Source organism: Xenopus laevis, chromosome 2L (assembly GCF_017654675.1).
Source record: "Xenopus laevis strain J_2021 chromosome 2L, Xenopus_laevis_v10.1, whole genome shotgun sequence".
In the NCBI taxonomy this organism is placed as follows: Eukaryota; Metazoa; Chordata; class Amphibia; order Anura; family Pipidae; genus Xenopus; species Xenopus laevis.
Genome location: NC_054373.1, coordinates 132,297,374 through 132,310,662, shown reverse-complemented (window position 1 = coordinate 132,310,662; position 13,289 = coordinate 132,297,374). Strand labels below are relative to the sequence as shown.

The window sequence follows — 13,289 nt, the reverse complement described above, 5'->3', positions numbered from 1 at the left end:
TTTATTTTAAGCCAATGATGGTGGTTCTTTACAGTAATGGCAGTGATGGCAGATTCTATTAATGCCTTTATGAGCTTGGACTATAGCGATCTTAGGATATACAAATATATATATATATACACATATATATATGTATATATATATATGTATATATATACACACACACACATATACATACACACACAGTTTATATACATGGGTGTACGCAAGTTTAAGTGTGTGATACATGTGCGCTGGGGTTCATTTGGAGGCGTTGCAGTTGTATGGACTTTTGTCCTTTTTTTCCCAACCCAAATGAACTACAGTATGTAACAATGATTCTCCCCCGTATGCTTGTCTTCCAAATACAATGTAGCTTCCCATACATGTGCATTTTAGCGATCTGACGAGAATGTTGGTTGTGGAACACATACACAGCCTTCTGTGCTTCTTGGTCAAAGGTATTTTATGCTGGTGGAATGAACATCTAAATCAGAAAACAATGAGAGTGTTGCAGCATCATTTTAACCCTATAACGGTTTGATATAATACCCCTTTAAGACCTAAATGCTTGAGTAACTCATATAATTTGAGTCCAGTGAACAAGTGATTAAGGGCTTTATTGAGACACTTGAATCATATTGTTTATATATTTGCCATGACATTTCATAGCAGACACTGGTAAACTTTGTTCATTAACAACAACAACAACAACAAGCTCCAGGCAACTCCCAACTGTTAGGATGCTGAGAGTTGTCACTTAGCCACATATGGGGGCCACATATAAGTACCCCATAGCTCAGATGTAAAAAGACAATCCAATTCATAGCCCTTTTCTCTGTTCAGATACAGGCTATTACAGGCTGTTTCTTCATAAGGAAACTCTTCAGTGGAGCCTTCAGCTGGTAATCACACTGTCATTTTAGCACAAATGTTTTATATACTGAATCTAGGTTTTGTTGATCAATTTTAATATCCAACTCTTTGTTTCAGCGGTTTTTAAGTTAGGATCCACACATCACTGTCTATAGTTGCCAGTATGGGAATATTTAGCTCTTCAGTATCCAGGCACTTCCGGCAGAGAAATGGCAAACTGGATTGGAACAGGCAGGCACCCGTTTTTGCTGCATTGCTGTCAGGTTTATACTGTTTCGAGAACAGCAGACATATCTTTGAATTGCTTGTAGAAGTTCTGAAATGCACGGGGAGGGAACAATGTTGAGTAATGAATGCATAAATGCAATTCAAACAATGTGACCCCAATATAGATTGCTACACCTGCTGTAATATTTACTACTTCTATATGAAATTTTGTAAAGCATTTACTTTAATATTATCTGAACCATGAATATGTGGTTGTTGTAGGTCAGTCATGAAAGCGGCTATAAGCTGGTGTATCCTCTGACAGTATCCAACTGTTCTGCTTGCTGGCAGGACAGAGAAACAAGTTATGAGTGGCCATACATAGGCATGACGTCCTTCCATTGTTCTACCTGTTTAGGCCGAATCATTGGAAATGCAAGAAGTGGAGTTTCAGACAGATCATCCCCCATACTCCACCCCAAAATACATGACCAGATAGTCAAGCAGTATGGATGAAATAGGCAACAAAGCCCAGTCAAATTTGGTCATGTATAAGGAGACAGCATACAGTACACCCAAAAACGAACACAATAAATAGGACTTTTTCGCTAAGTTTTGCCACAAAAATTACACCAAATGGGTGAAAAAAAAAAAAAAAAAGTTGCGTGTCAAAAAAGATTTTGTTGTTCAAAGAATGAAAGGCATTTTGGTGCATTTTTTTGCGAAACTGGTCCTAATCACCCATCACTAGTCATATATTATTTTAATTTTAAAACAAGTCCACATTTTCCTAATTTTTGATACTTTAAAGCACTAATTTAAAAGTTGGATTTTTTTTTTTACTAACTACACTTTCCTCTTTCTTCAGCCCTTCCTGTGTATGCATGTATGTATGTATGTATGTATTTATTTATTTATTTAAATAGCAACACCATTGTACGCAGTGCTTTACAAGATGTGAGCACTAACAGGTGTATAGTAATACTTATGTAATACAGTAATCATAGATAAATCAATGCTTAAGAGCTTTCAATACAGAAATTGGATAAGGTCACTGCACCAAGGAGCTTACAAAACAGAAATAAAAAGGGGTGGGGTATAATGGAGTAGGAGGAAGGCTAGCGAAGTACTTAATTTAATAGGTGTTTTTTTTAAGGAGCATAGAGGAAAGTGTTAGTGTATGGGCTTTCCTGATGCACGATGGTAAAGCATTCCATAGGAGGGGTGCAATAGGTGAAAAAGGTTTTATGCGCGGTTTTGGTGAAACGTACAGATTGAATTCAATGGGTGGAGACATTATTCAGGGAGACCAGTTAGTAATACTATATGTTACAGTAGTCTAACCTGGAGAGTATGAGAGCCTGGACCAGTGTTTTGGTAGTGGAGAGGCAAAGGAAGGGTGTATCTTTGCAATCTTTCTTGTGAGGAATGTGATGTGGGCAGAGAATGTCTAAAGCGACACCCAGACACCTGTCTTGGAGGACTGGGTGTATGGTGACATTTTCAACAGTACTGTTAAAACAGACTGAGAAGCCAGGTTTTGGTTCACCGACGACATCTTCTTCCACGCAATCTTCTTCCTGCTTTAAACGGCGCATGCGCAGTAGGATCATTTCACCGGTACGATCTACTGCGCATGCGCGTGACTTTTGACGCCGTTCACAGCAGGAAGAAGATTGCGTGGAAGAAGATGTCGTCGGTGAACTCCCTGGACTGGACCTGCGCAGAAGGGTAAGTAACAAGTTAGGGGCATTTGCCCAGCGGGACGGGTAGGCCAGGGGGGAGGAAGGAGGGTGGGCAACAAACGGGAGGGGGGGTGGGTTGGGTTTGCGCCGACTAGGTTTCCTTCCCCTTTAAGGTGGTATGCAGCCATCAGCCAAGGCACAACAGCAGTAAGGCATTGAATGATTTTTGCCTGAACAGAAGGCTTGAAATCAGGGCAGGAAAAGAAGATCTGTGGGTTATCTGCATAAAGGTGATAGGAGAACCCAAAGAATGTGAGGAGATCACCAAGAGAGAGATTGTAAAGAGAGAAGAGGCCCTAGGACAGACCCTTGAGGCACCCCAACAGAGAGAGAGAGGTATTGTCAGAAACTGTTACACTAAAGGTGTGCATGGAGAGATAGGATGCCAACCATGATAAAGCAGAACCATTGATACCAAGCGTTTGGAGAGGATTTAGAAGAAGACAATGGTCAACTTTATCGAATGCTGCAGAGAGATCCAGGAGAATAAGTACAAGACTAGAAATGACAAGGAATGGTCAAGTGGAACTGGCTTCATAGTCTTTATCACCAGAAATAAATATCAGATATTTCTGAATTAAAACAACAGACAAAAAGACTGTTCAGCACAAGCCCTATTCATTCAATTCATGAAAAGGTGTATATTGTCTCTTTAAGGAACTAGTGAGGCTTTTGAAGAAATTTTCAAAAGAATCACCCGAAAACACTTAAGTTTCAAAAAAATTGCTGTGTGCCTCAAAAATAAATTCGAGGGGGTGAACGCTGAACTGACACTCTGGATATGGAAGAGAAACTGTGATGTTACCAGCAGCCGATTTGATTTTAAAGAGGACTTTTATGCGAACTGAACATTTTATGCTTGTGAGTGCAATTTTATTCAGTATTTAAATGTAACTACGCTTCTACACATGCTGCTTTCTTATTGCCCATAAAGGAGAAAGGAAAACTTAACTCGGGGGGACGGAATCCATGTTGCGATATGCTCTGTTTTACTTACTTTTTGTGAGTATAATATACCACCGGAATCATTAAGATTGTATTGTGGGTAGACCCCACTTCACCAAAAATGGATCACTTATTTGATGTACTGAACCCACTGTTCACCTTAATTAAAATATTTTTTATGGGATACACTTAATATAATATATTAAACACTTATATGGTGGCGTTATATTTAAAAATAATACACTATATTATTTTTCTGTTTTTTTCCCTCTCTAATTTATTTTTGAGGTACACAGCGATTTTTTGAAACTTTAATTTTGGAGGTGGAAGAGAGCCCGGTGATTGCTGGATTGGGAAAACACTGCGTTTGGGAGTCGCTTTGTATTTACCCGAAAGCACTACTCTTCTCAGCCCTTTCATTCTATATTTAGAGGAGTATAATGCACTGGCACATTCTTGTTTTTACATAATATGCTACGTTAAGGTCTCAATTCTATCATTTGAATACATTTAAACAGCATAAAAATTGATTAGTACAAACCTGAAACTCTGGAATGGTCAATTCGAAAATCTTGCTGGTAATCTGGCCAGAATAATCTGACACTTTTAACTCTACAGTGACATAAGGATGGTTCAGAGACCGACAACTATCAGAACTCACGGCCATTCCAATTTTCCACTGGAAGTCTACGAGCTGCAAAACACATCTTAAATGCATGCTGAAAAAATATATAAATATATATTGAAAAAATTCAGGAATTTCGGTTCTCAACCTTTGTGCTGCATGAGATAGCTACAGGTACAGCTTGTATGTATAATTTGAGGTCACCTTTCTCCTTGCTTTAAGGGCAGTGGCTGATGGGGAGAATTCCTCCAAAGGCAACTTCTGCTGACTTTATGATATCTTGGTTTTACTGCCAGCGAGTTGTTATTTCTAATGGAGGCGCATTTTTGGGAGGTTTGTCACTCACAGTCATGCATAAATAATCGCAGGCGACAAATCTCCCCGCCGGCCACTGCTCTAACAGTAGTGAGTCCTTTTTAGTCATCCAACCTTGTGAGACCCCTGGCTTCTGTAGTCTCTTTTCCTAAGCATGTCTTGTGAACCAAATAAACAAGTCACTGAAAGATGGAAGCATGATATGAATAAGAGACACTTTTTTTACAAGGCATATTCCAGGCATATTCTCCTCAAGCGTGTTTTAAATGAAGGCGAAGCACCTTAACCTCCTGCCCTTAATGCAAAATGTACAAATCATAAAGAGGGAAACAATATAGTTATCTAATGTGTTAAATTATAGAGAGCTTTGCATAACAACCAAGTCTATATGATTGACTAGAGCTGTGACAGCGCTGGGAGCACAGTTATCAAGGATAATCATTTCTGAGCCTACGAGTGGTACAGTATTTCAGATACACATGATATAAAGCAGGGGTGTCCAAAAGGTAGATTGGGATCTACCAGTAGACCTTTAGCGGATGATCAGTAAATCTCAAGACACGGTCAACAAACAGCTTGTCTAAATCATCCTTCTGTTTTATGCTTTTCGCTCAGATATTAATTATGTTAAAGGATAAGTAAACCTTTAAAATAAGTAAATGTAAAATTGATGAGAGTGCTATTCTAAGAACGTTTGAAATTTACATTCATTATTTATTTTCTTTTTATTCCAAGTTATTCAGAGATACATGTACTGTTAATATGAATGAATTTTGTTACAACAGCGCCACCTGCTGGTCAGTTCCCCACCAGTCTGACCAGCAAGTAGTCAAGGAAGTTGTCAGGAGAAAGAAAGAGGCTGCTCTGATGTTCTTCTGCTTAGGAAAACAATTAGAAACCTTTCTGAAATCTTTCCTAAGCAGAAGAACATCAGAGCAGCCTCTTTCTTTCTCCTGACAACTTCCTTGACTACTTGGTGGTCAGACTGGTGGGAAACTGACCAGCAGGTGGCGCTGTTTTAACAAAATTCATTCATATTAACACACATGTATCCCTTAATATCTTGGAATTAAAAGAAAATAAATAATGAATGTAAATTGCAAACGTTCTTACAATAGCACTCTCATCAATTTTACATTCACTTATTTTAAAGGTTTACTTATCCTTTAAGGTTACATAAGAAATAGTTGTTTGTTAAATATAGCAATATACATGCTTCCATAAATCAGCAATTAAGTCACATTTTCCATGGAACAGAATGCTAACAATGCTTTTATGGATGTAGATCATAATGGGACAGCATTACTAAAAGTAGACTTCGCCTTAGTAAAGTATGGGCACTCCTGATATAAAAGCTTGAAAAAATTGCTTTAGATGTTACAGAAGGTATACTGAAAAATGTATCTAAAAACATATCTTGCAAACATAACATATAGTGTGAGGTTTGAATAGAAAACATTTTTTTTTTTTTTTTAATTAATTTTAGATATTGCCTGCTTCTTTGCTTTAAATTAAATGATGTGGTTAGTTTTCTAAAGCCATAACGGATTACCAGATAAATTTTGGACAGTAAGTTTAATATTTAGTGCTGTACTGGAAGAATAATCTCAAACAGTATACCATTTCTGAAAGTTTCTGCTTTTTTAAATACTAGAAATTATATAGAAATGTTTCATTACAGAAGCCCATATAAAGATAATTTTCCTTTCAAATGCATCAGGCATGTAAAGACTGAAGTATTGCCCTATATTTACCGTATCTGGCCTCCTGTTCTTCTGCATGCATACGAATATTGAAGCTTTTGAAATTTTTAAAAAGAAAAAAAACCTACTTTTTTTTACAAAAACTCATCCTGTTGTGCTTATGTAGAAAAGGTGCATAAACACTAATGTAGTAGAAATAATTAAAAAAAAAAAGTCGTGCAGTTGTATTTACCTCTCCAGATGGTAGCAGATCTCTACTCTTTTTGAGCTCAGTCAAGCGCCTCCCCTCTTCATTCCATACATGTCGAATGACCTGCAGAATCTGCTTTGGCAGTTTACTGATTAACCTGCTCAGCAGCTCCTCACAAGTCACATTATACTTTGCTGCTGTGCTGTTAATTTGATAGGGAGATCATATTTTATTCAAATATGAAAAGTAAATAATCTTTTAGGAAAACATCTACAGATACAGCTAGAAATGTTTATGAGAAGGTTATAATTTACTTAAATTTATAAGTATACAAAATAACTATCATTGTTCAGTCAGAAATCATATGGAAAGATAATGAACAGGAGAGGTTTTAGTGCAAAGATAAATAAGTCTATCTATAGCATACTAAATTAACTAAAGTCACATATATTGTCCACACTTTCTGAATTAACTGGGATAACCCCATTTATGTCAATTTCATAAGCTAGTGTGTTTGCCAATGAACCCACCATTTTATAACATTTACATCCCTTACAGTTCGTTGCTTCATGACACTGACATTGATGCTTGATAAACTTGATTCACATTCATGTGCTTAAAGGGGTTGTTCCCCTTCAAACACTTTTTTCAGTTAAGTTTGTTTCAGATAGTTTACTTGAAATAAATCATTTTTCCAATTACTTTCTATTTTCTACGTGTGACTGTTTTTCTAATATTGAAATGCGAAGTGTCATTTTTCACCTAAAACAGCTCTGAGGGGGAGGGGGGGTTTTGCAGTTCTAAATTGATACTTTTAGTGGATACATTTCTTATCTTTGTCCCAGCTAAGCAGAATCCCAGAGTTTCATTATGGGTAAGGGCACATGGGCAGATTCGGGGAGATTAGTCGCCCCAGCGACAAATCTCTTCTTCTTCAGGGTGACAATCTCCCCGAACTGCCTTCCCCTAACTTCCCGCCAGCTATGAAAAATCGTCGTGCTTCGTTTTCCGAAGTCGCCCATAGCTTCCTTGTGAGGCAACTTTGGAAAATGAAGCACTGTGAGTGCCATCCCACTGGCGATTTTGCATTATAGCTGGCTGGAAGGTAGGGGAAAGCAGTTCGGGGAGATTGTCGCCCCGAAGAAGAGGCAATTTGTCGCTGGGGCGACTAAATCTCCCTGAATTTGCCCGTGCGCCCTTACCCTCAAGGTAGCTGTATAATCGATACAATAGTTGCCCACAGTTAATATTCCCACAGACACTGCTGAAAAATGTATCAACTAATGGTATCAACTAATGTAGCAAATTGTAACACTTCAGATGCTCCTGGATCACGGACGGAGCTGCCAGACTAAACTTTAAACTTACATTTTGGGGAAACGGTAATATATAAAAGATGGAAAGCAACTGAAAAAAATTATTTATTTCTGAAAAACACTAGTGTTTGGAAGGTGAACAACCACTTTAACAACTGCCCAGCGTCTTTGTGTTAAAGTACGACTTGAGAATATCAGACTCAACAGTTCAACCTTTTCCAGTGGACACTGCTTTATTTTTTCCTTATTGGGTTTAATAAAGAGTGATGCAGTTTAACACAACCAAGTAGTACAAACATAGGCTGAACTGATTTAACAGACTGATAACTAATTTTAGAATGTGAACAGCAGCAATTTTATTCTGCATATAAGTACGGAATGTATGGAAATACCCACCTGAAAAGTGCGGTTACTCCTCTAATGATTTTTCTAAGTTCATCCTCACTTATTTGAACACCAGCTGCTTGAAAACTCTGTAAAACAAAGATTTTAAAACTTGGAAATAAAACATGCAGGCAGTGATGCATTCATAGTGATGCACAAATCTTTAAGCTCCACTCGAAGAAAAAAAATAGTTGGGAGTCACCGTGTTAGATGCAGGGCAAGATTCAGAGTACAGAAACATGATTGCACTTTGCACATAAGCATCCCATGGAAACTTCAGTTACAAAAACAAACTTCAATAGCAAAGGAATATTACAAAAACAAGAAAAGTATCATGGAAATGTATTCTATACAAAAAAAAATGGAGACAGATGCTGTCTGTTTTGCAATCCAGTAGTCAACAAAATGTGGAAAAAAAATCTGTATGCCTACCTGAAAAATTGCCTGACTATCTACACCGGATCTCTGCTTTTGGAGGTGCTGAACACTTTGCTGGCACTTCATTATAAGAAGAAAAAGGAAAAAAAGGTCACAACAAATTATAAACATATATAAACATTTCCACGTTTCTTTATTTAAGTTAACTTTAGCATGTCCTATTCCTTTTCTTTCATCTTTCTATGAAGTCCCTCGCATATTCTTCTTCCAGACTCTTATTCAACGGCCTGTTGCTAGAGTAAAATGCATCCTTGCAACCAGATGGCCACTGAAATTCTAAAATGGAGAATTGGTGCACAAAAAAAGCTAAATAACTGAAATACCTCAAACAATATTAAAATGAAGACCAATTGCAAATTGTCTTAAACTACCACTTTGTACATTATACTACACATTAATGTAAAGCTGAACAATCTGATTAGGCACGGGTTTGTCAGACTGCAGATCTGATCAGCACACAGACAGAAGGAAGAAAGCCTGCTCTAAGCAATATTTATTTCTTAATACACACATCAGATTTGTTGTACTACATGATGGCTGTAAAAAAGAATAAGGTATTAGCTTAACATTTATTTATTTTGCAACAATAAGTTTGTTACTTCATAAAAAGTAGGATTTATAGAATTCTGCTGGATTGACTGAATAATTCAAAGTTACTTTAATGTTGTCTCCTACTCCTCCCTGGCTGTAAATATGTACCTTAGTATGAAAGGTAAAGGTCTGCAGTATGTGCAGTTAATTTGCTTTTGCTTGATATGACCTTTTAAGGTTATGTATGAAGCTTGCGTACGTTTCATGGCACGTATTTATTCCCAGTAGCACCAAGTAAAAAAAGTCTAATGTGCTTAGTAATGACCACAAGGCTTTCTTGGTAAGGGTATTGGGGCACTGGTAGATGTTTACATAGAGTAACAGAATAAGGATGACAGGGAGTACACATACCAGCTCAGCAAAGAGATCAGGCGGCACTATTTTAATCAAGTCACCAGTCTTCTCAAAACCTGAAAGCAACAAAAAAAAGTTTATACAACACAGCCATTTACATATTGTCAAATGCACCACATTTACTATGGATCAATAGCCCGGAACTAAGGGTAGGCAGAGTAGGCGCCTGCCTAGGGTGCAATCATGGGGGGCGCACTTTTAAGGATTATTTATTTTATTTTTCTTTAACACTGGTTTGCTTGACCTTTAATAGTTCAATTTTATAAACCACCTGTTCCAACCCCCTCTTGCCTGTGATTCGTACTGCAGGCAGAAGCACTGCCCACCGCCCTCTTAGCAGTTGCTGGCACAGGTACATATTTGGGGGCAATATTGTGGATTTTTGTTGGTGCTGATGGCACAGGTACAGATTGGGGGCAATACGAGGGATTGGCTACTGCTGGCTCAGGTACATGGGCCAATATGGTGGCTGTTGGTACAGGTACACAGATGTTTAAGGCAATACTGTGGATTTTTGAATGCTGCTGGCACAGGTACATATTTGTGGGCAATATGATGAATTTTTGGCTCCTGCTTGCACAAGTAAATATTTGGAGGCAATATTGTGGATATTTTGGCTCCTGCTTGCACAAGTACGTTTGGGGGCAATACTGTGGATTTTTTGGCTGCTGCTGGTACAGGTACAGATTGGGGGTAACAATATGATGGATGTTTTGGATTATGCTGGTGCAGGTACCAATTGGGGGCAGTCTGAGGGATTGACTGCCATTGGCACAGGTACAAATGGGGGCAATATGATAGGTGGTGGCACAGGTACATGGGGCAACATGAATGGTAAGGTAGGAAATGGTAATGCAGGACCAGGTGGGGGGGCACTGATTGAAGCCCTTGCCTAGGGTGCCAAAATACCTTGGTCCTGCCCGGGATCAATGTGCTGTGGTGCAATGGACCGCACCCAACGCATCCATCAAAGGCACTTACGAAACAAACAACACACCCTGCTTCTTACCAAACGCTTCCAGTTCTCTCTCAAACATCCCTGCCTCTAAGCGAGCTGCCATTCAGTCAGCTGTACAGCACTTCCGCATTATCACGTGAGGTACTCAAAAGAAGAGAAACGAGCGGCCATCTTTTATCCGGGCAAAGCCATTTATAAAATTCTACATGAAATAATAGTCGATCTTCCGCTTTGACTCCCCGGTAGATTAGGACCTACAACTCTTATCTCCCCATGTCTGGGAGAGGTTGACGTTATAAGTCACCAACAGATAAGAAGACACAAGTTGCCATGCCTCTCAATTAGTTCTGTCAGTGTAATCTTCCTGTTGTCTTCCACCGCACGCGCTTTACACCACGACTGCGGAAAGATCCACTCTGGAGCCGGTAGTGGGGGGAGGCTAGGTGTATGCAACCAACAATAGTAACCTCTGAAAACGAACATTTTCTTCTTCTGCATTTTCAAATTACTATTTAGTCTAATTATAGTATGCTGTGCTACTTTCGTTAGTAATAACTGGTCTTGCTCATGAAATGAAACTCGCAGCTCCTGTCCTGCCCCCCCGTCTGTAAATTGACTCGTCCGCGGGTCAGATTTAGCAGACGGAAGACAGGCTGCTTGTGTGTCAGATCTGGGCAATAGCCTGTTCACTTATACAGTTACCAACTACAGACACACACAGCACCATCCCATCATGCAATCCCTACGATGGCTGCCCTTGGAAGCTAATCCCGATGTAAGTAATAAGATGCAGTGTGACTGTGCATTACACATACGTTTTCCCTGTACTGACTGTAACATGTTCTCTTTTCTTCTATGCAGGTAATGAACCAGGTGAGTGCGCTTTATGTATGTACGAAGAGCCCGAATGCTGGAATATATATATATATATATATATATATATATATATATATATATATATATATATATATATATATATATATATATATAGAGGCAGGTTTAAAGAAAGACTGTAAGTATATGTAGGCATGGTTTCTGAGTGACATAAAGGGCTGGCAGTTTATGTATGCCACTGTTTATTTATATAGGTATGTATATATATCTCACTGCAAACACCAGGCCTGGACTGGCAATCTGTGGGTTCTGGCAAATGCCAGAGGGGCTGCTGTAAGGTGCCATAAACGGGCAGTACTTTTTGGGCTGGTGGGGAGGCTATTTGGGCCTCTGGGTAAATGGCAGGGCCTATTTTGAATCCAAGTCCAGACTGGGCAAAGACCTTCAAATCCAAAATGACTTCTAACATTTTCAGCCAGTGCCACTATTTCAGTCTTGGTTTTGGACTGGTCAGCTATTCGATTGCATACGATTTTTAAGGTCCTATTTATCAATAGATGAAAATAGCTCAAATTCTGTTTTCACCCAATGATAAATATCCTGTGCAAGGGAATAGAGAACTGGAGAGCCCTCTGTTAAAGGGGATCCCGTCACCCTCAAAAAATTATTCCCAATCCTATTTAATCACATTAGTCAACCAAAATTAACTTTAATTGCGCTATATAAATTATTTGAATCTTGTTTCCTTTGATCTGGGAACTCATAATTATAGCAAGGAGGTAGGAGCCATTTTGTGAATACTGTTATTTAGGAAAGCCTTCCATCAGCTCAAAATCTTATTTTTGCACCAGTATAAACAAAATATATTGACACATACTTAGAAGCAGATTTATCAGAATGTGAGTTTAGAGCTTAATAAATGAAAACGAACCCACATTCTATTCATTCCCATGGGATTTTTAGAACCATATTTATCAAATGGGGAGATCTTTCACCCATTGATAAACCCATTGATAAACACAATTCTAAAAATCCCATAGGAATAAATAGAAAGTGGGTGAGTGTTTATTTATTAAGCTATAAACTAACATTTTGATAATTCTGCCCCTTAAGTTTTACCTTTGTTTGACAAAGATTTGAGGAGGAGTTGAAACTTTACCTTCATTTGTGCGGTCTCTGAGCCAATAAATCTTACTTGTTTCACCTCATATATAACTCCAGTGTGCAGCAATATTTTTTGTTTATATAGTTTTACTCAAAGCAGATTGTTCTGCAACTAAGCATTATTCATGGGGATGAACCTCAAAAATTGGCATATATGCCCAGAGCTGTTATTTTACAGCAATACACATTTATGCAAATTGTTCCCTATTTATTGTTTGGGCACTCCAGTTGTACAATGCCCACTATTTCTCTGTGATTTACTCTTGGTAGCAAGCACAGTGGAGTTTAGAATTTCGGCTCTCGTCTGCAGTACTAGTGTTGCAGCCATTAAGGAACAACTGTATATGTCTCTATGAGAGGGGCAGCAGTCAGGGCTGCCATCAGAAATCGCAAGGCCCCCTATGTCAAAATTTTCTGGGCTCCGCCTACCCCAGTTCGGCCCTAGACACATTTTCGGCCAGCCCCCCCCTCCCCCCGCAAGTTAAAAAACAAAACAAAACAATAGTGGCCAAACCCCCCCCCCCTCCCACATACACAAATTTTTTTAAAAAAAACTATTGATGGCAGGGCCACCCTAAGAGTAAAAAAAAATATTGGTGGCCAAGGTCCCCCCCCCCACCACACACACAAGTTAAAAAAAAATAACGTTGGTGGCCAGGGTGAAA

General features: G+C 38.7%; 2 protein-coding genes across 3 annotated transcripts in view; one reads left to right on the top strand and one right to left on the bottom strand.

Moving 5' to 3' along the window:
- Positions 1–580: 580 nt before the first annotated feature.
- Positions 581–10,815, bottom strand: commd6.L (COMM domain containing 6 L homeolog). 2 transcript variants are annotated; one of them, XM_018247281.2, is made up of 7 exons: positions 10,678–10,815; positions 9,666–9,724; positions 8,718–8,783; positions 8,298–8,374; positions 6,628–6,787; positions 4,294–4,446; positions 581–1,171 (listed from the first exon to the last, which is right to left on the bottom strand). In XM_018247281.2, exons 1-7 carry the CDS (start codon positions 10,727–10,729, stop codon positions 1,121–1,123), a joined length of 618 nt encoding a protein of 205 aa, XP_018102770.1. In that variant the 5' UTR covers positions 10,730–10,815; the 3' UTR covers positions 581–1,120. The 2 variants fall into 2 exon arrangements, with proteins under 2 accessions (XP_018102770.1, XP_018102771.1); XM_018247282.2 differs by lacking the exons at positions 8,298–8,374; positions 8,718–8,783; positions 9,666–9,724; positions 10,678–10,815 and having other exon boundaries at positions 4,294–4,471; positions 6,628–6,766.
- Positions 10,816–11,264: 449 nt separating this feature from the next.
- uchl3.L (ubiquitin C-terminal hydrolase L3 L homeolog) overlaps positions 11,265–13,289 on the top strand; it is a 38,033-nt gene continuing 36,008 nt past the window's right edge. Inside the window, exons 1-2 of the mRNA NM_001094731.1 lie at positions 11,265–11,401; positions 11,488–11,499. Of these exons, the coding sequence (NP_001088200.1) occupies positions 11,360–11,401; positions 11,488–11,499 (54 nt within the window). The 5' untranslated portion in view covers positions 11,265–11,359. The remainder of the gene's footprint in view (positions 11,402–11,487; positions 11,500–13,289) is intronic.

What these genes read in the sequence shown, in the direction of transcription:
- commd6.L (XM_018247281.2), bottom strand. Translation starts at nt 10,729, where the DNA reads ATGGCAGCTCGCTTAGAGGCAGGGATGTTTGAGAGAGAACTGGAAGCG. An exon ending in CTGATCTCTTTGCTGAGCTG is followed by an intron (nt 8,784 to 9,665) that starts GTATGTGTACTC and finishes CTTATAATGAAG; the next exon opens with TGCCAGCAAAGTGTTCAGCA. An exon ending in ATAGTCAGGCAATTTTTCAG is followed by an intron (nt 8,375 to 8,717) that starts GTAGGCATACAG and finishes TTTGTTTTACAG; the next exon opens with AGTTTTCAAGCAGCTGGTGT.